Below are 23,201 nucleotides of genomic sequence, written 5' to 3'. Positions count from 1 at the left end.
AAGACTGCACAGGTGAAGTGGGATTTGAACCAGGAGCTAAACTACAAGGAAGGGAAACAGCATTTCTGGCAGATGACTCAGCATCTGCAAAAAAGAAAAAACAAAAACCTCTAGTTTCTGTGAAAACTATTAATAGAAGCGATCATAAAATTTTGTGAAACAAAGCTGTTTTTCTGCACACTGGAAAAGAAATGATAGTACATCTTATTTATGCAAGACAGATCACTAGCTACATTGGATTTACGTACAAGAGAGAGTTTGATTTTCTTATTCAAAGTAACATAAGACATATGTTTATTATCATTGCTTCAAACTTTGAGAAGTAAATATGCAGGGTAATGACAGGGTAGCTGTTTAGTGTCTGATTATGTCTGATTAATGTATCCAGAATCTGAATGCTTCCCACCACAATCATTGCTCACCTCTCTTGCCTGATATTGGAAGAGACTCTCATGAGCTTGTCCTGTTTCTGACCTGGCTTTCCTTCAGTTGAGTCTCAAAAGCCTACGCAGATGAAGAACACAGTGAGATTACATCACTCCTCTGTTCAAAAGTACCATTGACCTTTAATTTTATGTAATGTCCTACCTATAAGATACCTGCCGCTTCCCATAATCATTATCATTCTGGGCTCTGTCGCTCTCTCTTCTTCAATCTCCCTGGCCTCCCTGCTGTTTGTTGAGCCGGTTAAGAAACCTCCTACCTCATCACCTTTGCCCTTGTTGCTTTTCCTCTGATCTTTATTCTCTCTCCCACTTATACCTACTCGCCTGCTTCCTCGGATATTTGTGTTTTGTCCGGTTGTAATCATCATTTTGATGAGGTGTCTCTGATCAATCTTTTTAAAAAAGCAACTGCTCACTTCCCCTCCCTGATAGCTCCTTAATCTTCTGCATTCTCTGTTTCATTTTCTCATAACATTTATCATCACATGATAAAATCTTTTTTTTTTTTTCAGTCACGGGCTACTCAAATACAGACTCCATTTAGAAAGGACTTTTTGTTCCTTTTGTTCTCTGACCTATCTCTGATCTCTAAAATAGTATTTGGCACATGTAGTAGATGCTCAATAACTTTTGAATGAATGAATGAACGGACAATATTAACATTCTTTGAGAAATCCAGTTTTCAACTTAGAATTATCTATCTTTCCTCCCTTTCTTTCATCCCACTTGTTCTCTCTCCCCAAGTTTTTGATTCATTTGTCAACATGTTTCTCTGATACCACATTTCAGTCACAGCTGTTAAAGTTTAATATTAATATTTAGCAGTGGTTCTCAACCTTCTGGCCCTTTAAATATAGTTCCTCATGTTGTGACCCAACCATAAAATTATTTTCGTTGCTACTTCATAACTGTAATGTTGCTACTGTTATGAATCGTAATGTAAATATCTGATATGCAGGATGGTCTTAGGCGACCCCTGTGAAAAGGTCATTCGACCGCCAAAGGGGTCGCGACCCACAGGTTGAGAACCGCTGATTTAAGGCATCATTTTTTTCAGTTGAATCTGCACAGTACTCACCCTTTATCCACAGGGACTACATTCTAAGACATATAGTGAATGCCTGAAATGGAGAATAGTACCAAGCCCTATACTATTTTTTTCTTATATATACATACATATAGTAAATTTTCACTTATAAATGAGGCACAATGAGAGATTAACAGTGATAGCTAATAATGAAATAGAATTATAGTAATATACTGCAATAAAAGTTATGTGAATCTGTGTTTCTCCATCAAAGTATATTTTTGCAGTATATTCATTAATTTTCTTCTTGTCATGATGTGAGATGCTAAAATGCCAAACCTATTCCTGAATCTCTGTGAATGGCTCATGTCACTTATTCTTGGGGTATCCCTTGCTGAAGACTTCACTTAGTCTCACTGCTTTCTGGTACCACAAGTTGCCGTAAATCAGAATATTTTCCATCCATGTTTTCCACCCACATATTTAATGCCTTTTCCATCTTAACTAAGCACTTACCTTCTTAATTTGAGATGCGACAGCAAAAGTAGCACAAATTTATTTTTTTCTTACAATTTCATGGAGAGAAGTTTCATTCTTACTGTAGATCTTAACAAGCTCAGCATATGGTACTTTTTTTTTCCCCTTAAGCTCAGAACTTTCACCTTTTCCCTTAAAGGAAGCATTTACGGCTTCTCTTGGCATATCTGAGCCGCCAGCATCACTGTTCCGGTGGCTTGGAGCCATTTGTAAGTAAAATAAGTGTTACTTGAACACGGTATTGTGATACCAAGACAGTGGATCTGATAATCAAGTTGGCTACTAAGTAACTAACAGGTGAGGAGCATATCCAGGGTGTAAACTCTGGATAAAGGAATGAGTGGGAAAGAGTGGGACTCACGAGATTTTGTAATGCTATCCAGAATAGCACAATTTAAAATTTAAGATTTTTTTCTGCAATTTGTCACAAAATGTGGACTGTGGTTGACCATGAGTAACTGAAACCACAGAAAACGAAACTGTGGATAAAAGGGGACTACTTTACAGTAGGTGCTGTGTGGGTTTGTGTGGCCAACCTGGCATGAATATTAATTTAGTTCTCAATTCTAATTCTTTATAAATTATATTTCTATATAAAAGTCTAAATCTTATAAAAGTATTTCCATTAGAAAAGTACACATTCCAAAGCATGGCATATCAGGCCCTCCTGGATACAGTCTCAGCTCTTTCTTGCATTGCATTCTGTATGTTCCAACCAGCGCAGGTGCCAGGCATTCCTGCAGATGGCTGTGATGTCGGTGGACATCAGCCACTCAGATCTCTTTCAAACCTTGTGCAGAAGCCATAGGTGGGCTCAGCCTCCAGCTGTGACCTACCAATACTGAAGCCATGACTCCCTGGGGCTGCTTCCCATCCAGAGTTAAACGTGGCATCAGAAACTACTGCCAGTGCCATGGCTCCCAGCTACCCCACCAGCCTGGCCAAGTTCTTCTCACCTGCATGGAGTCTTGAGCCTCTCTTGTCCAATACTCCCTTTTCCACCTTTTCTTTCACGGGTGTGAGACAAGCGTTGGTCTCAAGGCTCTCCCTGTCTTTCTTCAGCTCTCTCTCTTGTATCCTTCAATAAATCACTTATAGATCTTTTTCCATCTTATTGCCATCATCTCTTAGAGGATTTGAACATACACACTGCTCCTCAAAAAATGTTGTGTTTTTCAACTCTGTCTTTGCTCTTCCTGTAATGCCCTCCTTCTCTTTCTACTCTAAAGAGACAAACTGAAAGCTCAAACTTTCCAACTATCTATATATATAAAAGCCTAATATGCAAAATGTCCCCTCGGGAGTTCAACCCACCAGGAGTTCTATCAATTGCTATGACGTGCACCAACCGCAAGGGGGTGGCGCAGAACTAAGGAAGGCAGCAGCCGGCAGCCAGCAGCCTCTAAGGACCCTACCCATGCATGAATTTCATGCACTGGGCCTCTAAAATTATATATATATATATATATATATATATATATATATATCCATAATCTTTCCAACTTGTGAACTTTTATAAAAATGTATTTTATTTTAGCTCCTCCTGTACAATATCTCATCCTCCTATTGGACTTCAAGTCACTTGATGGCAGAAACTGTGTCTTATGTATCTTCCTAAAGTGTAAACACAGAACCTTCAGTGTTCTAGAAATTCAATACCAATTTGATGAATTAGATTGCTGAGTTTCCTTTATTAGAAGAGTATGAGGCTGGGATATCAAAATAAAGTACTATTTATGACCTATGGCCCACCTTCACATTTATATCTAAATCTTTCATAACATTCCAGTAAATCATAGAGTAATTCTCTATTACAGTTTATGCATTGGTTAGTCTGGATCTGGTCCACAAATAAGAAACTCAGAAGATGTCACTTTGCAACAGTGGATCGAGTCCAAAGCTTATGGATAGTTAACAATGTCCACATGTAAGTAGTAAAATATGTCAAACACTAAAGATCAGCATAAGGGGGCTTGGAATCAAGAATGTCTTTTCTTTTTTTGATTGATTATTTAGCTGTTATAGCTTCTATTGTTATCATTGAGAAATCTGAAGCCATTCAGGTTTCTGATCCTTAGCATGTGACATACTTTATTCTCTGAAAGTTTGTGAGGTCATCTGTCCCGTGTTCTGAAATTTTAACGATTTTCACTTGGGGTCAGTTTTATCCCTTGTGTTGAGTACTCAGTGGATCATTTCAGGCAGACAACTCATATCTTTCAGTTCTGCAAAATGTTCTGGAGTTGTTAAAAAATTCCTTCTCTTGTCCTGAAAGGTGGGGTTAAGTGGTTATAGCTTCAGGCCATGCATCAAAGGGTAGAGGGTTCGATCCCTGTCAAGGCCATCTACCTGGGTTGCAGGTTCGATCCTTAGCCTCGGTAGTCAAGGCAAGTGCAGGAAACATCCCTATTTCTCTATCTCTGTCTCTCCTCCCCCCCACCCCCGCTTCCTTTTGTCCCTTCCATTCTCTCTAAAATTCAATGGAAAAAAAATATCCTTGAGAGAGGATTAACAAAAGCCAGAGAAAGGCCTGGCCTCAGGGCCACCTGGCCTGAGAACTGCTCTACAGGCTTACTGTTTTCACAGCTGTGCTGTATCGCAATTGAGCTGTTTTACACTGAATAAAGTTTCCTTCTTCACTACACCCTATATTGGGATTTCCTGTTGGTGTTGAATTGGCACCAATGATGATCAGTTGACAAAATTAAATTATAAAACTAAAAATTAATGATAAATTTCTTGAATCTTGGTTAACTCTGAAAAAGGTTTTCATTTTTTAGCTGGATAAGATTAAAGAAAACAACTGTATAAAGAGTACAGTTCATCTATATGAATTGAAAATATATTCTGCATCTATTCAACTGAATATACAGATTAATAACTTATGTATTATTAATATGCATTCATTATCTTTGTTGAATTCTATTTTATAGAGTGTTGCATAATTAATGTGGTATTTTAATCATGTTACAATAACAACAGTCAGTTTGAAAACAGAACTGGGTTAGATACACTTAGTGATGTCCAGTGGGAAGCATTCTTATATTAGCTTTAAATAAGTAATTAGAGAGAGCAACAAAATGTGTGTCACTAGCATTATTAAGAAAAAGGGGTCTATATATTAATTTAAAATATCAGTGTGCAGCTGGGAAAAGAAAATATGATCGTTTAAACTAATGTATACACAAAGAATTACAGGAAAATAATCAGTTCTGCAGCTTTTCATTACTAAGCATCCTTATGAGAATTCATAGCCCTATATGCTCTTTTTCTTTTTTTATTCTACTAATAAGAAAAAGCAAATAAGGGAATGGTCAGCAGAAAAATGAGCACAGAGCACAAAGGACACCTTAAATGGAATATGTCAGAGTCTACATTACGTTAGTTCAAGATACTCTGAGAGCTGCATTCATGAATCTTGCCACCTTTCAGGGCAAGAGAGGGCTGTTTTGGGTCCTGCCTTTATGAGATTATAACTATCAATGTGTCATAACTCCATTTATTATCATGTCTTAGGAACACTCATTTAGAAATTTAGTTTAACAATTAGTTTAAATTTGACAATTTAAAAGAGATTTTTACTCTATTTTAATTTCTAGCTCTTGCAAATTTTACCTAAACATAGGACCTGTATTAAAATGTCAAAGATTTTATTCTTTAGGTACAAAGCACTTAAATTATTTCACTTATTAACAAGTTATTTATATAGGCAGGCTCATTTGTACATTTCCTATATGTGTGAATTGCAGTTGCCATGGTTTAGTTAAATAACAGCCTATTAATAGTGGCTGATACACACTTTGTCGAAGTGCACATTACAAATTTTGCTGCTAGCTGTTCAGTCCACAAATTACTATGCATTTATCAGTGACTGATCTTGGCATTTCTTTCAAAGTGCAGAGACAGCAAAGCATATAGTTCTGTTTGCTTCTGTCTCCCAGTGATAAACCCATGTGACATTTTACAAAAATGGATAATTAAAAAAGTAATTGGCCAACAAAGATGAAGATGCAGCAAAAAAAAGTGATAGTGTCACAAATACAATGTGCATAGAATATAAATAAGTTATAGAAGAAATAACTGAATGTGGGAATGTTGTCCCCACTACTGCTCTAGAGACTCTGGATCTGCAATCTGAGAAATTTAGTGAAGGCAAAGTTATTGACGTACAGGAGCAAAGTGGTCGTGATGAAAAGGATGAGGATGCCTCAGAAGAAGTGACGCCAGCAAAATACTTCATAATAATGGAACTCTCAGAGATATTGCAAAACATTGACACGGCAAAGGGTAAAATGTTGCTAGCTGATCCAAAAGGAGGAGTATGTAAATTCACCAAGGCATAGGAAAGATGCCTGCGCCATCCTGTTACATGGCCAGAAGAAAAGGCAAGCACTCTTCTAAACTACATTTGATATATTTTTTGCAAAGAAATAAAAACTTTAATCCTTAATGTTTCCAAGAATTTAAATTACAGCATACTAAATAGATATTAGTTTTACAACTTGTTCATTTGCCTATATGCGTTTAACCATCAGAGAAAGAGTTTTCAAAGTTTTGAAAATTGTTGAAAAGGTGACAGAACAATTACATTTCCCCTATCAATTATTAACATCTCTTTGCAAGGTTCCAGCTGGCACCATCATTTTTAAGGTTCTTCCCTTCTGTGCAACACCAGAACTGTGTGAATTTCAAAGAAGGGACTTGAGTGGTCCCTAAAGCCTTCCACTAGGCTTCTGAGTTTTAGACCTTAAAAAGGCATTTGATATGCAACACAAGAGCAAAGATTAAAGGACAGAGAAATAAATCTTAGTACCAATTTCACAAATATGTGGCAAACCTTATTTTATTCCAGCCTATAGAAAGAAAGGTTTATTCTTTCTAATCTTCCTTCTGAAATGGTGGGGAGTAGAGGTGGGCTAGCAGGGGTAAACAGGGGAGGAGAGGGTAGGTAAACTTTCAACAATACAGATTATAAAAACAAATAAGTTTTAATATAGTAAGGAATTCAACCATTACTAGAACATAAGTAGTAAATGAAGGTTCTGAGTGTTAAAAATATGTAACATGCTCATCTCTCAGTCTCCATGAACTGCTGTGCACTTCAGATCTGTAGCCCTGTCTCCCTCCAAGCTTTGTTCTTCTCAATTGACAAACATTGGCAGTCCACGCTCCATCCTCCTGTTACACACACTTTACTTATACAACACAGCCAACTCGTTTTTTCATCTGATGTCTTTTGGATCATTATAAGCATCATAGACATTTTCATCAGTGATGCCAAGAGAACTGGGAATATGTTAGTTTACTTTCGCTTCCTCTGTTGCCTAGTTGGCTGCTTCTGCAGCAACAGAACAAAAAGAGGATCATGCACCAAATACAGCTATTATTTATGAGAGAATGGCTGGTTTTAAAGCAAGATGGATGTTTAGTATTCCATGGATATTTCCCCACCAGATTGTAACAGTTCTGAAGGAGGTTAAGTTGTGAGCCAAGACAGTCAACATTTTCTCTGGATGCAGCACCAAAATAGCTGATCAGCCCCAAAGCTGCTGAGCCTCACTATTAGGAACCACAGCTCCTCTGCAATGTGAAAGATAGGGGATTCGGTCCATTTAATCATCCGGGTTCCTTTCCTCCCAGAGTTACTTCCTAGAGAACAAGAATTTCTGCTTGAGTGGCTTGATGTGGCATTTCTCTCTAGTTTTGTGAATGAGGTCAGAGTTGTTTAATGCACTACATTAACCCATGTCTCTTGGATCTCACATCATTTTAGACTGCCATTCAGTTTTACCCAGTTGCTAGGAGTGGGTATGCAAACAAGCTCAGATGATTTATAAATTCAGATGAATCTATAGGCCATCTTATTCATTTACCAAATTTTATCAAGCATCTAATCTGTGCCAGTGATACATCTTGCATGAAGAATTCAATGGGGACAAAGAGGGTTTTTTATTTTCTTATATATTCTCCCAGATTCTTTTCTTAAAAGGTTGATATGAAATAACTTAGAATTTTGGCACGTCATAAGAGAATCCTCACCATGAGGTAAGTATCTCAAAGAATGATATTTAAGATTTGATAGGCTGGCCAACTTGGTCTCCCCCAAAGAGGGAGAGCTGTCACTCACTATTCCTTAGATTCCTTAGGAGGTCTTAAGAAGACTTGGGCACACTGGGCAGTTGCTCAGTGGTTAGAGCTTTGGCCCTCAGATCGAAGGATTGTGGGATTTGATTCCCAGTCAAGGGCATGTACCTTAATTGCAGATTTGATCCTCAGCCCCAGTTGGGGCACATGTGGGGGCAACCAGTTGATGTGTCTCTCTCACATCAATGCTTCTCTCTCTCCTTCCCCACTTCCTTTCCTTTCACTCTCTCTAAAAATCAATGGACAAAATATCCTCGGGTGAGGATTAAAAAAAAAAAGAAGAAGACTTGGGCAAATAGTGTAGCTGTCACTGTATCTAACAGAAGAGGTGTTATTAACAATTAGAGGACCAGTGTACAAAATCCGTGCACTGCAGGGGGGATCCCGGCCTGAACCCCCTTGCAGTCCGGGACCCCTCAGGGGATGTCTGCCTGCCGGCTTGGGCCCATTCTCCCTGGCAGTCAGACATTCCTCTCACAGTCCAGGGCTCTCGCAGTCCGAGACTTCTTGCTCCTTACCGCCCACGTACAGCGGAGGTGGGAGAGGGTCCTGCCACTGCCACTGCACTCGCCAGCCATGAGCCTGGCTGCTGGTGACCAGTCATTTTGCTGGTTGTTCCACCATTTGATCAATTTGCATATTAGGGTTTTATTATATAGGATATCAGGGTTCAGAGTGCTTGAGATGAGAACTAGATGCTCTAGAGACTGAGATCTGCTACATAATCAATTATACAGGGTAGGACAAAAGCAGGTTTACAGTTGTTCCTATGGAAAATAATACAATCTACACTAATAAAAGAGAAACATGGTAATTAGCGTACGACTGCTACCCTTTTCATTGGCTAATTAGTGAGTATATGCAAATTAACTGTCAGCGAAGATGGCGGCCGGTAGCCATGCACTGATGCTAGCAGGGAGGCTTGCTTGCTCAAGTGACTGTGGACTCCAACATTCCCCGCCTAACTTGCCGGCCTCTCAGCTGCAACTCTAAGCAACTATGTACTATGTTGCAAATAAGTAGCTAAACAAAACCCCAGAAATCGGCTTTCATTCAGCCGGGATTCATCCAGCCAGACCACAACATTGTATCGATGTTTTCAGCAGTGAGGCCTCAGAGCTAAAGCTGGCCCAGAATAAAAAAAAAAAAAAGAAAACAAGGAGCCGTTGGGAGCTTCAGTCACTCGCTTCAGGAAAACAGCCCTCAGCCCCTCACCCAGACTAGCCAGGCACCCCAGTGGGGACCCCCACCCTGATCCAGGACACCCTTCAGGGCAAACCAGCCGGCCCCCACCCATGCACCAGGCCTCTATTCTATATAGTAAAAGGGTAATATGCCTCCCGGCACCGGGATCAGCGTGACAGGGGGCAGCGCCCAAACCCCCTGATAGCCCTGCGGCTCTGTGAGTGACAGGGGGCGGGGCCACAACCTCCCTATCCGCCCTGCTCTGTTCGTGACAGGGGAAGGCACCCCAACCCCCTGATCAGCCCTGCTCTGTGCCTGATAAGGGGGAATTCCCCAATCCCCTGATCACCCTGCGGCTCTGTGTTTGACAGGGTGCAGCGCACCAACCCCCTGATCAGCCCTGCTCTGTGTGTGACAGGGTAGAGCCATAACCTCTCCATCGGCCCTGCCCCGAGTGTGACAGTGGCGGCACCCCAACCCCCTGATCGGCCCTACTCTGTGGGTGATAGATGGTGGCACCCCAACCCCCCTCCATGGGCCTTGCTCTGTGTGTGACAGGGTAGAGCCATAACCTCCCCATTGGCCCTGCCCTGAGTGTGACAGGGTGCAGTGCCCCAACCCCCTGATCTGCCCTGCTCTGTGTGTGACAGGGGGCAGCGCCCCAACCCCCTGATCGGCCCTGCTCTGAGCCAGACCAGGGGCTGCACTTAGGGATTGGGCCTGCCCTCTGCCACGCAGAAGCAGGCCTAAGCCAGCAGGTAGTTATCTCCCGAGGGGTCCCAGAATGCGAGAGGGCACAGGCTGGGCTGGGGGACCCCCCTCCCCCTCCCAGTGCACAAATTTTTGTGCACCGGGCCTCTAGTAATTAATAAATAATAATACAATAATATACTCTGTTTTGCATATTCACAACTCTAAACCTATTTTACCCCATCCTGTATGTTTTTTTTAAATATATGTTTTTATTGATATCAGAGAGAGAAAGGTAGAGGGGGAGAGAGATAGAAATACCAGTTATGGGAGAGAATCATTGATCAGCTGCCTTTTGCACACCCCCTACCAGTAATGGAGCCCACAACCCTGGCATGTGCTCTGAGTGGGAATCAAACCATGACCTCCTGGTTCATGGGTCAACACCCAACCACAGAGCAACACCAGATGGGCCCATAATGTATGTTTTAAAAATAGTACTGAGCAGTTTAAAAACACAATTCCAATTTAATTTCAATGAAAGGAACGTTGCAAGGAAGTCAATGATTGCAGTCTGACATTTGAGTTAACAGCATCATATTCAATTCCTGATATGGAAGAAGGCTAAGAATAGCAATTATAAGATTAGAAAATATAACTAGAGAAGTTACAGAATTTACTCTATATAAAGGCATCTAAACATGCACACTCTATTTTCTCTTATAATCTTGTGTATTCATTTCTTCCACTAAAATTATTTTCACTTAGTGGAGTTTTAAGGTTGTTCCAGACTACATATGCCCAAAGCAGGAAGAGTAAAGATCATTAATATGTGTGCATTATTTCCTAATATCCAATTTCACACTCAGAGGCAGAATATTATAATAACAAAAAGAAGTAGTGTGTGTGGAGGATGTATAATTAGATATTCAAATATCACTTGTCTTTTTTATCCACTTTAATTATATACAAGTACAGAAATATAATTGCCTGTTTATACAGGATTGTATTTTTATATGCTTGAGACTTATTTCCAAAGTCCAAGGCACATAACCTCAACTGTTCTTTCATCAGTGATGAGATAACATCTCTGAGTTATCTGTAAATCTTTATGCCTTAGGTGAATAGACCCAATGGCTTTAGTCAAATGCCATTTAATATGATTTTATTGATCATGTACCATTTTTGTGAGTATATACTATACCCATGTATTGTATTAGGCACAAATATAAGAAGGTTAAACAATTGGCATTCTGTCTTCAAGCAATATAAACTCTTGTGAAATATATTAATTTATTTTTATAAAAAGTTATCATGGTGTGACAAATAACCCCTACTAACACAATTATTTAGTTATAAATTAAATCACTCTAAATAAACAAGGAAGCCATTTTTATTAAACACACACACACACACACATACCACAAAACTCTTTGGCCAAATACTAAATCCTCTAGGACGTGAATATTGGCCCCTTCTTTTACCTAGATTTCAATACTATTTTTTTTGTCCATTTTCAGGTGTTCATAGAGCTATGCATAGGAAAATGTATAAAGCTCAGATTTGGTGTCATTTTTTTTACCCTACCCGTTCCTGTAGCTTTTGAAGTACCTGCAACTACAATGAGTCACACAAGCCATGAACCAGTTAATAGTGCCCAAACATATATAGACTTGCTCTTCCTTATTTTTCATGGCATCTGTAATCTTTCCCTAGCCAAAGGGAATTGGTAATTAATCTGCTGAGATCTTAATTGGTCATTTCAAATTAACTTTTGCCCCTTTGCATTGACCATAACCCCAAACCATTAGAAGGGAAGAATTTCAAGAAACCAAACTAGGTACTTACTAAATATCTGTTTGATGAATCCATGAATGATTGCTAATGAAGACTACAGTTAGACAAAAAAATGTTTTAAGGTAGTCTTTCTCAAATTTTAATATGCAATATGCATGTGAATCATATGGGAGAACTTGTGAACATGTACATTCTGATTCATTACTTCTGGGGTGTGACCTGATTGTCTGCATTTTTAAAAATTACATATTTATTTATTTATTTTATTAAATTTATTGAGGTGACATTGGTTGATAAAAATTTTATGTTTCAAATATTCAATTCTATAATACATTATCTATAAATCGCATTGTGTGTTTATCATCCAAGTCAAATCTCCTTCCATCTATCTCAATTCTAAAGGGCTTCCAGGTGATGTTGATGATGCTGGGTCAAGTTCAAGTTTCTTCTCCACTACTTCATGAAATGTTTCATTTTGTTCCTTTTCCAATAAATTCATAAGATGTTTGAACTCCAGTATTAATTTAAATAAATTCTACATTCCTTTAGTGCAATACAATTTAAAATAGCATTCATTCCATATTTAAATGACTTAGATATTATAAATGAACATACAACTAAAATTCTTACATTGAAATAAAATCTGTTTCATCTACACAAAAATCTTCATAAAAATGCAAGAGAAGAAGCTAATATAGTGTAGATTTTGCAAATTTAAATCTACATTGGTAGAAATTACAAAAGCTAAAGTTTATAAAACTCCAACTACAAATATTACCACATTTTGTTGAATGTGTAGATTGCCATGACTTGCAGGACTTGCTGCCAATGTTGTTCTTTTACTGTTATATACAGATTTCAGCTTACATGCTAAGAATCCATGATGCAGCCACAACCTTTTAATTTTGTTCCATATTCACTTTAGTTTGTCATATTTTAAACTCTCTAGCATTAGCCCGATTATTAGGGACAAATGTCTTTCACTTCAATCATCCTAAGAAATAATTTTAGAAATAGAATGACTATAGGCTTGAATTTAGACAGCAGGGTTGGAGTGCTTTTGAAAATGGCTTCCTGACTTGTGCTTCCCTGGGGCAATTAATACGTATAATAACAAACAAATATCAATATCTGTAATTGATATATATGCCTCATCTTATATAACTATTATCTATCAACAAGAAGGTGATATTAACAACATTTATCCTTACAGATAAAAAACAAAAAAGAAACAAACAAACAAAAAACCTGAGGCTCACTAGCCTGAAGAGACATACTGGTATTCTGAACTCAGGAGCTATTTTTTTTATTGATTAAGGTATTATATATGTGTTCTTATCACCTCATTCCCCCCCCTTCCCCATTGCCATTCATGCCCTCACCCCGCTGGTGTCTGTGTCCATTGGTTATGCTTATATGCATGCATACAAGTCCTTTGGTTGATCTCACCCCCTTACCCCCACCCTCCCCTGTCTTCCCTCTGAGGTTTGAGCATCTGATTGATGCTTCTCTGCCTCTGGATCTGTTTTTGTTCATCAGTTTATGTTGTTCATGATAATCCACCAATGAGTGAGATCATGTGCTATTTACCTTTCTCTGACTGACTTATTTCACTTAGCATAATGCTCTCCAGCTCCATCCATGCTGTTGCAAATGGTAGGATGAACTCAGGAGCAATTAATCAAAATCCCATCCCCCTTTATTGCACCATGGTTACCTTTTCTGCATGTCAGAAGTTCTGCTTATACAGATACAAACAGGTACTTCAAGCATCCCTTTTTCACTTTTATAATCAATACAATTTGTGATTTCAGAATCTCCTACAAGGACACACTACATTGTTGTTGTGAGATCATTGCCTTTGAAGTCACACACTCTACCCTTTATTAGTTGACTCATTTGAAAACTGAAGATCCTAATCCTATATAATAAAAAGGTAATATGCAAATTGACCCTCACTCCATCATGCCATCACAAGATGGCTATGCCCACAGTGGAGGCAGGGTTCCTGTAACACAAGATAGCTGTGTCCACAGTCGAGGCGGGGTTCCTGTAATGAGCCATAAAGAGTGATCAGCAGGGACCTGAGGCTGCATGGCGCCGGGCCAGGGCTGGGGACCTGAGGCTGTGCCCCCCACCTGGTGGGGCTTGACAGGGGACCTGAAGCCATACCCGCAGCCCAGCAGGGCTTGACGGGGGACCTCAGGCCATGCCCCCACCCCGGCGCCTGGACAGGGGACCTGAGGGTGCACCGGGGACCTGAGGCTGCACCACCCCCACCTGGCACCAGGCCAGGGGACCTGAGGCTGTGCCCCTCACCCAGCAGGGCTTGATGGGGGCCCTGAGGCTGCATCCCCCACCCAGAGGGGCTTGATGGGGGACCTGAGGCTGCATCCCTCATCCAGCAGGGCTTGACGGGGGAGCTGAGGCTGTGCCCCCTGCCCGGTGGGGCCAGCTGGGTCTGAATCTTGCCCAATGGGGGTGGGGCTGGCTGGGTCTGGGTCTCGCCCAATGGGGGTGGGGCTGGCTGGGTCTGGGTCTCGTGTGATTTTGAGGTATGCGTGGGTGGGCGGGGACTTGACTCTGGTTCCCGTGGTGTGCCCAGACTCTAACAGGAGGAAGATTTTCATATACATTTTACTAAGTTTCTTTCATCTCTGACACTTCTATTATAGAGAAAGGGCAAATAGCAATATTAAAATATTTCCTCTAATTAATTCCCTTTTGATGTGCATGAATTTCATGCACTGGGCCACTAGTACATATATAAACCTTAAACTTACAACATGAATGTCAAAATCAACAGAGTATTTAACATTCTGGCATAGTTCAAATTGGTATCAATTCATGGTTAAAATTGCCTCAATTATGACATGTACACCGTATATTTTTTTCTGATATCCCATTTATAGTGTCAATCTGCAAGAGACTCAGGAGAAATAAATATAATCACGTACTTGCATTCCCAATAAAATGGCTTTGTTTTAAGTAATACGTTTAAGTTATGAAGTCCCTGTTTTTTCAATTTTTTTTTTCTGACACAGAATGTAATCCTTTAAAGGAAATATGTTTTACTTATACCTAAAATACAGAAACAAGATTTAAGATTTGGGGCATATGTGAAGGACAGTGACTTGAGGGTCTATGATGAAATTATCAATTTTAAATAAACTAACTGTCATTCTAATCTTATCCTCAAGATAACAAAAACACTCTGTCCATTTACTTGAATTACTCTATTTTTATGAGATTTATAGTGTCTTAACACTTGGAGTGGGGGAAACGAGTTAAGTCGGCTCGCGTGAATTGCGCGTACTCCGCGGGAGCCGTCTTAACTCGGTTCATATAGATTTGCGGTGGAGTGCGGGAAACGTGTAAACTTGGGCCGATTGTAACTGCGTATTACCAAATATTTGTTTGTTTGCCGTTCACAAAGATACCTACCTGCGTATGCGAACCGTTTTATACCCATTGGGGTAATAGGTATCATAAAAATCCCTGATTTTGCACAGGAAACCTAAATAATTGCCCGCGCCATCTTATATTTTGGCGGGAAATTCACCCCACACCGGAGTGTTAATATCCACATTAAAGGTCTTTTATATCATTTGCTTGAAATACACATATGGAAAGGGATCCTAGTCTGCCATCACGATCAGATTTTGATTTTAAATATTTTGTTTTTGACTCTCCAAATTAATAGTACCCAATTAGTGGCAAAGTCAAAGCTTCAATAACATGGTTTCTTATTAATTTCTTTATTCAACCTATATTGAATCATAAAGAAAATGACTTAAAATTAATGTACCTGGATATATGTATAGCTATTGCTATGCAGGCAAAAACTTAAGAGAGAAAAGCAAAAACCTCATTTTTAAGAGCCCATAGAGATGTGAACTGCTGCCACTCTCATCATAACTCTTTTCCGAAGTTTATTCCCCCTAACCAATTAGGCAGTTTCAGTGCCGAATGCCACCCAGGCCTTTCTTGATGGTAGCATGCCTAGTTTGCTAAAGTTTTCTTCTCAATAGCACTAAACCACATGATTTCTCCCCTATGTTATTTCATTTTATTTCCCATAAAAAGCACAATGAGAAATATTCTAGGAGACAAAGCTTTTACTCTCCAACTGTAATGTTCTCTTTTACAACATCGTTAGAATTCTCACAGAAAAATAATAATGTGGGCAAAGCGAATCAGTTTCTCCTCTTGGCTTCAGCATTTCTGAGGCCCACCAGCCATCAGATTCATTTAATGACTGAAATTTCAGCCAATTAGTGATGCAAACTACTAGGACGCAGATTAAAGGGGGCGGGGGGGGGGGGATCCATAGTAACTTCAAAACTAAGTAATTGCACAAAATCAGTTTCACACTAATAAGATATGAGCTAAGAATATTTTGACCCCCAAAAGAAAAATGTCACTTGCTATACATTTGAAACCCAAACATATATATATATATAGAGAGAGAGAGAGAGAGAGAGAGATTAATTTTATCTTTATTATTGAAAGTATTACAGATGTCCCTTTTTTTCTCTTCATTGTCCCCCTCCAACCCACTCCCACCCCCTTCCCAGGCCTTCACTGCATTATTGTCTGTCCATGGGCTATGCACATATGCATATAAGTTATTGAAATTATTTTTAATTAAAATTTTTAACTAAACACAGTTTATTGTGTGTTGCCATGTCTGAGGCCGGCATCTTCCATAACAAAGGGCAATCGTTACCTTCACTGAGTCTTTTTATTGTCTTTTTGCACCTACCATAACATATCTTTGGAATGTCAAAGTATTTTTTTTTCCTTTTTCTGCTTTTTCTGGACCCCTCAAAGCACAGGCACCACTCTGTGGAGACCACAAATCCCCTCATTATTATTGAGTTAATTGTTGACTGTTAACTATCCTCTGCCCACCTATGTAAAAGAAGTATGTGTCTATCATTTTATTTTTATCCAGTCCCAGAGGTTTCCCTGCTTTGCTTTCTCCTGCCTCCCTAATCCATCACCAGTGGATTTCATGTAACCCACCTAGGAGACCTCTTTTGAACGGAATGTGTAAAGTAAGGTGCAAAACTGCCATTCTTTGGATCATTATCTCAATCCATTGAGATTTTGCTTCCTAGCAATTGTTGACAGTTTGGCTCAAATCCACAAAATAAAAATTCTTTAAAAAGAAGTTTAATTTTATTAGTTAATAAAAAATAAAATTTGATTATCTTAAGTTGTCTTTAAATGAGCAACATTAAGATTGTCAACTATAATCTTAAGTCTCTGAACCACACAAAAACACCCCAGAATACAGGATTTCAGGGAAACAAGTGTGCTAATCATTTTCTGCTTCTGTTTTCTTATTAGGAAACAAATGCACCTGTTGAAACAGATTTGTAGAAAATCTAGCCGCTGTAGTTAATACCTGCCTGAAAGGTGCTACACAGTTACAGCGGGACTTAACAGTTGGGCTGTCAGCAGCTAGGTGACATTACTACCTAGTTCCAATATTATTCATGCAATTTATCTTGACAAATTTACTTTGTAACTTAGGAAATTTGGAAGATCAGGTGGTAGAAAAGGTATCAGATACGGAATAGGTAGGTTTGGTAAGAAAGAGAAAGTGAAATAATAATATTTTGTTCTTGGACTCTATGGGCTTCTATCGCCAACAAACAATATATTTGCTTATATAATTGAAAATCTTTATATCCTCTCAGTCTATGGCTGTGATATTAAATTTCTGGAAATATACTCCAAGGCAAGCAGTCAGAACTTCTCCTGAGTATTCAGAAGAACAAGACATGCTTAAGTAGTATCTGCAGTAATCATGAGAATGAATTAAAATCATGGATTAGTGAGAACACTTAGTGAAAACTATTTCAATAATTTCACGATTTACTTCTCATATTCTAATTTCCCATGCTGGTAACTGAAAAAACTTTTCCACAAAATTATTCTTGTTGGTGTCATCATTCCAACCCCCAAACTGGAAGTAGCTTAACACTATCTAAATGGCTCTGCTAACAACCTAATAGTCATGGCTTAATTAGGAGAGGAAAGGAATAAAGCTGACATTTATGGAAGGCATTCAATGCATTTAATACTGTTGATATATTGTGGCATTTAACCATGAATTCTAATCTAAGAAATTTTGTGTGTGTGTTTACTTTATACATGACAGAAATAAGATTAAGTAATTTGTGCAAGATAAGAGAGGTGACACAAGAATGCCCAGATACACACCCATGTCCAGCATTGCTGAGTTGCTTAAAAAGAAATACCTTAGACATTTTTAGCTTGTTTTTTTTGTTGTTTTCTTTTTTCCTGCATAAGTACATTAATAAAACAAGCACAAATTTCCTTCTCTTCTTTTTAAAAATAACATTAAGGTTGTTTTTTGAATCGTGAATCTCTTCTGGCCAATTTCCGAATCTTTTTCCATTCTTTAGAAAACACAACCATGTCACCATCACTGCCTTCCGGCTAAACGTGGCCCACTCCCTTCAGGTGTCTTAGCAATTTGTCCTTTTAGCCCAGTCTGGCCATGTCTCAGACTAAAATCAGTAAACAATAATACTTTTAAGAGCTGAAAAGCAAACCTTAGTTGAAAATCAAGTTGTCTCTCTCAGCTGATGGAAAAATTGTGACATATTTTGTTCTCCTTATGACATATATATTTTGATTTAACAGCTAAGAGTGTTTTTTTTTTTCCAAAAGACTAATATTTCTTCAAATTGTTTTGTTCATTTTTACCACCTTCACTGAAGCATGAATAGCACAGAAGTAGGCATTAGTCTTTTGCTTGTGGGTGATTCAACCAAGTGTTACTTGCATTCCAATTACTCAGACAGCATAGAATACAGCTGTGTCCAAGAAGTGTTTTAGAGATTCTTAAAAACCTCTAAATACTGTGGTATAGAATTCACTTAGATTGTATGTGAACTGTTATAGTTTCGATTTAGACTCGAGGTGTTTTTTGATTATTACTTCAAAATCATGGATTATTTAAAATTATTACCAAATTCAGAAAAGATTTTAAGAATTATATTTAAAATAGGTAATGTATCTAAGATCCTCAGAGTCAGTCTATATGAATATGTAGAGTAAATTAGACAAAAGAAGAACAATGTCAGATAACACAGTTCATGATGGCAGTCTCTGTTAATACAGAAAATAGGATGCATATTTGAACAGCATAGAACATTATCAAATTAATGAGCAGACCAATGCATTTTAGTAAATTCTTCCTCTACCATTTGTAGCTATGTGACCTTAGAAGCATTATTGGCTTTTTTCTCTTCAGTTCACATTAATGGGCTCCTTGTAGGGAAGATTAAATGAGATAATGTATCTAAAGTGCCCAACATAGTACTTGTCACCTACTGAGTCTTTGTCACCAAAAAAAATGGTTAGTCCCTTTTCCTGGCTAAATGAATCTAAAACAAGGTCTCAGACAATACCTTATTTAGCATGAACTGTTCAATTTGTTATATAATAACACATGGTCCAAATAATTGCACTTGTAATCATTGTACTCACACACAAAAAAGTAATAACTAAACAGAAACTAGAAACCTTTTACTAAAAGGAAAATCTGATTTCCCCATGCCAAAGCTGAAGTTGTAGTTACTGAAGGCAAGTGAAGAACAGAATGCTAACTTTCATAATTATTCATTCTATAGTACTGGTAAAAACAAGCAAGCACATCATAGTCAATGTTTCCTCTTTGGCAAAATATATATACAATGGTTTTTTCTTTAAAAATTAGATTTTGACCTATTTTGGAAAAACATGTAGTTAACATCTAGATAGAGTAGCCATAAATAAAGAAAGAATTCAAAATAAATTGTGTGTGGGGGGAGGTATGTGTGCATGTGTTAGGGGTAGTGTTTCTGATATTGCATTTTCCTTAAATTTACAGTATTGCTATAACTAGATTACTATAACAGTTTTTAGATTATCATATAGCAGCACAATAAAGCAACAACCCGTAAAATTCTACCAAATCGTTTGAAACACATTATACTTCCTAGGCCCACAAGTATTTCAGAATTTATTAAAAATATTCATTTTATTTAAATCTTGTCTCCTTAGAATATATTCTCATTGCACTCAGAGATGGAAAACTAAATTTATTTTTCTGTAGATAATTTTCCTCCGAGATGGATATAGCAACACCACAAGAATCCTCAGTAATTCAAGAACTAGGAACCCAATTAATTATACCAGATTGGCTAAAAGACAACTTTTAGATACTGTTCACATCTCTTGAACTGCTTTTGTCACAGGTTCTCTGGTTAAGAATAACCATAGTATATAATAGAAGAACCATATTTGAGAGAGTATTGCTATAGATCTTGTATTACCACATTACTTATCTCTCTTTGCTTTCTTTTTTTTCATAGAAAATATAAAAAAGTATGTCAAAATCCAGTGCAGGATGGTGATAGGGAGGTTGTATGTGTGTGGGAACGAGAAGTATATGGGAACTCCGTACTTACTGCTCAATTTTGCTATGAATCTAAAACTGCTCAAAAAGATAGTCTATATTTTCAACCTATGTAAAATTAAAATAAAATGTTTTTGTACTTTGCTTCTGTTATCAAATGTGTACTTAACACAGATTTTTAAATATTTTATAATTTTTTAAAATTAAAATATTTTAAAAATATAAATGCAGGTTTAAATAAAGTTATCCTGTTAATTTAACTTTTCATTCCATTTAATTTTATTTAAAACATTTTCCTGAATTAAAAAATAAATTGTCTACATTCTTAGGTTCAAGCAATTTGAAAAGAGATCACAACAGAATATTTTGTAAATAGAAAGATTACTTTAATTTCTAAGCTATTTAATATTAGAAAAGAAGGACTCATTATGACTAAAAGAGTAGCTCAGCCTTTTAGGACAGGTGTTATGTGAAAAGTGTTATCATCTATCATTAAGTGAAGTCTCTGCTCTCATAACCATTTGCTCTATAATTACTCTTTTCTACAAAGGAAATAGCAATTTTATATTTATCTTAATTTTAACTCACTGGAATCCACACTAAAGCAATTTGTAGAGTAAAAAGCATTTTAAATTTGTGATATAAAAAAACACACACTACACACTAAAACTGATAAAAACAAAGACCACAACCAATGAAGAGCTAAATAGTTTACTATTATGGAGAAACATTGTAAGGTAAGGACTGCAGAGTACTAGATAAATGTGCTAAGTACTTTTTAATTAGCTAATCCCAATCAAAATCCTGGTGAAGTTGATGTTATCCACATTTATGAATAAAAAAATATTTCTTAAAATTGCAGAAGGTAAAGCAGTATTTCACTCTTGTGGATTTGGTTAGGGCACACACACACACACACACACACACATATATATAATTATATACACACAAAATACTCATACAACAATTAATTTTTGATTCTGAGTATATCACTGAAGTGCTAAAAATAGTGTCATTGCCAAGGTTAAAAATAAATAGCAGCAACAACAGCAAAAGATACAGGAGGAAGAAATGATTCTAAAAAATTAAATAAAGCTATAGAATTATTCAATAAATAAATATTAACCTGAAAAATGTCAAAATACATCATCTCTGAATTATGACATTATGTGAGCATTCATACCTGTTAAATATCGGGACTCAATGATCTTAGAAGCATTGTCTGGGTCTGTAATTCACTATATTCAGGATTAAATAATATAATTTAAAGACTGTTTAGCCCTAACCGGTTTGGCTCAATGGATAGAGCGTTGGCCTGCGGACTGAAAGGTCCCAGGTTCGATTCCTGTCAAGGACATGTACCTGGGTTGTGGGAACATCCTCAGTGCGGGGTGTGCAGGAGGCAGCTGATCGATGTTTCTCTCTCATCGATGTTTCTAACTATCTATTCCTCTCCTTTCCTCTCTGTAAAAAATCAATAAAATATATATATTTTTTAAAAGGAATGTTTAAATGCTTAGAAAAAATGCCTCTGAAAACCAAGTCAATTTTTTACATCAGAGTATTATTTTATTAAAGATGATCTTCGACAAAGTTTTCTAAATGAAGTATTATTTTTTCTTCTTCTAAATATAAATAGTGAATTTTATTGTTCACAAATATCTTAAGTTCTTTATCAAAATCTTGTTTCTGATTAAATTTAAAGTAAATTTTTTTCAAGCTTCATAGTTTGTATGATTACCTTGTGCTAGAAGTATTAGAATAAAATTATTTAAAGGAAATAATACAAATAAGAGTGAAAATGAGATAGAGAACATTTGTATTCCCTCAACTTGCTCCTTTTACCTGAAGAAGTAGGTTTATTATTTTTAGGTAATAGGGAAGGATGGTTAAAACATCTTTGCTAGAAAATGCAAATAAAAAGGCCCAAATATTGCATTAAAATAAAATAAATAAATGTAAGCGATAAAGTGAAAAAAATAATAAACAGCAATAAGAACAACAAAAGAACTGATGAAAATGGGTGGTGGTGGATAAATTAGTTGTTCCAGTTCTTTCTGGAAGTGAGATAGATATTCAATAAATCACAAAACTTATGCACTAAATAAATGTCATGTCAGGTAATCCTTTGTAAAGAATTTGGAGTTGAAAGGGAAAAATAAGAATTTGAAGTTGGACACTTTGAATCTGGAATTTTACACTGAAATTCATGGATTCATATTGTCATTATTCTCACATCCCAGTCATCCTAGTCAACTAAGCCACAACAAAGTCATCAAAGGGTAGAATCAATTTACATAAACCTAGAAAGGCTGTGAACACTGCAGTTGACATTAGCACGATGCTCCCCTTGTCCTTCTTTTGGTCATAGGAAAGATTAATGGAGAGGAGAACTCGCTGAATAGAGATGGCTGACAGACCTACATAACCGTAATCTATTGTAGCTATACTACATGTCAAATAACCAACATGGTCCACTTGAAACCTTCAATTTAAATTAAAAAATCAATGGATTTTTATAAAAATCTGCCATTAAATTTTTGAAAAATTCAAACAAGTGATATAAATATCAATGATTGTCAATATTAATTTTTTTATCTGACCATATATATCTAAACGGATTGTGCTACAGTCAGTAAATTTTCCATTTGAACTGGAATGTTGTAAATGAAATAATGGAAAGAAATAACTTCTACATATTCAGAAATGGAGTTTATTGTGCTTTTTAGCACAATTCATCTGACTAGACTGCACAGTGGGAAAAGCTAACTCATCTACAATGCATTAGATAAAGCAGAGGCGCTCAGGTGAAGGGCCCCGTGGAGAACTCAACAGGACTAAGTAGAACTTGATATGAGGGGCTGACACTACAGACTGGATAACATTCATGCTCCGTAGCTGTAAAGGGCTAGCGAGTGAGGTGTCTCTGAGGATA

General features: G+C 37.4%; 1 protein-coding gene across 10 annotated transcripts in view; it reads right to left on the bottom strand.

Annotated features, from left to right (window-relative positions):
* The window catches only part of LOC139006587 (protocadherin-9), a 929,214-nt gene that overhangs the window by 767,307 nt on the left and 138,706 nt on the right, over positions 1-23,201 (bottom strand). Inside the window, exon 3 of one of the 10 annotated variants that reach the window (XM_070408975.1) lies at positions 368-504. The exons of the other annotated variants lie outside the window; for them this stretch is intronic. Coding sequence (XP_070265076.1) covers positions 451-504 — 54 coding nt within the window. The 3' untranslated portion in view covers positions 368-450. Of the gene's footprint in view, positions 1-367; positions 505-23,201 lie in introns of those variants that run through there. 10 annotated transcript variants of the gene reach the window in all.

The sequence above is a fragment of the Myotis yumanensis genome, unplaced genomic scaffold (genome assembly GCF_028538775.1).
Source record: "Myotis yumanensis isolate MYYU_CA2020_CCGP unplaced genomic scaffold, mMyoYum1.0.hap1 SCAF_3, whole genome shotgun sequence".
Lineage (NCBI taxonomy): Eukaryota > Metazoa > Chordata > Mammalia > Chiroptera > Vespertilionidae > Myotis > Myotis yumanensis.
The sequence above is the reverse complement of the archived record's forward strand: the minus strand, read 5'-3'. Positions and strand labels throughout refer to the sequence as shown.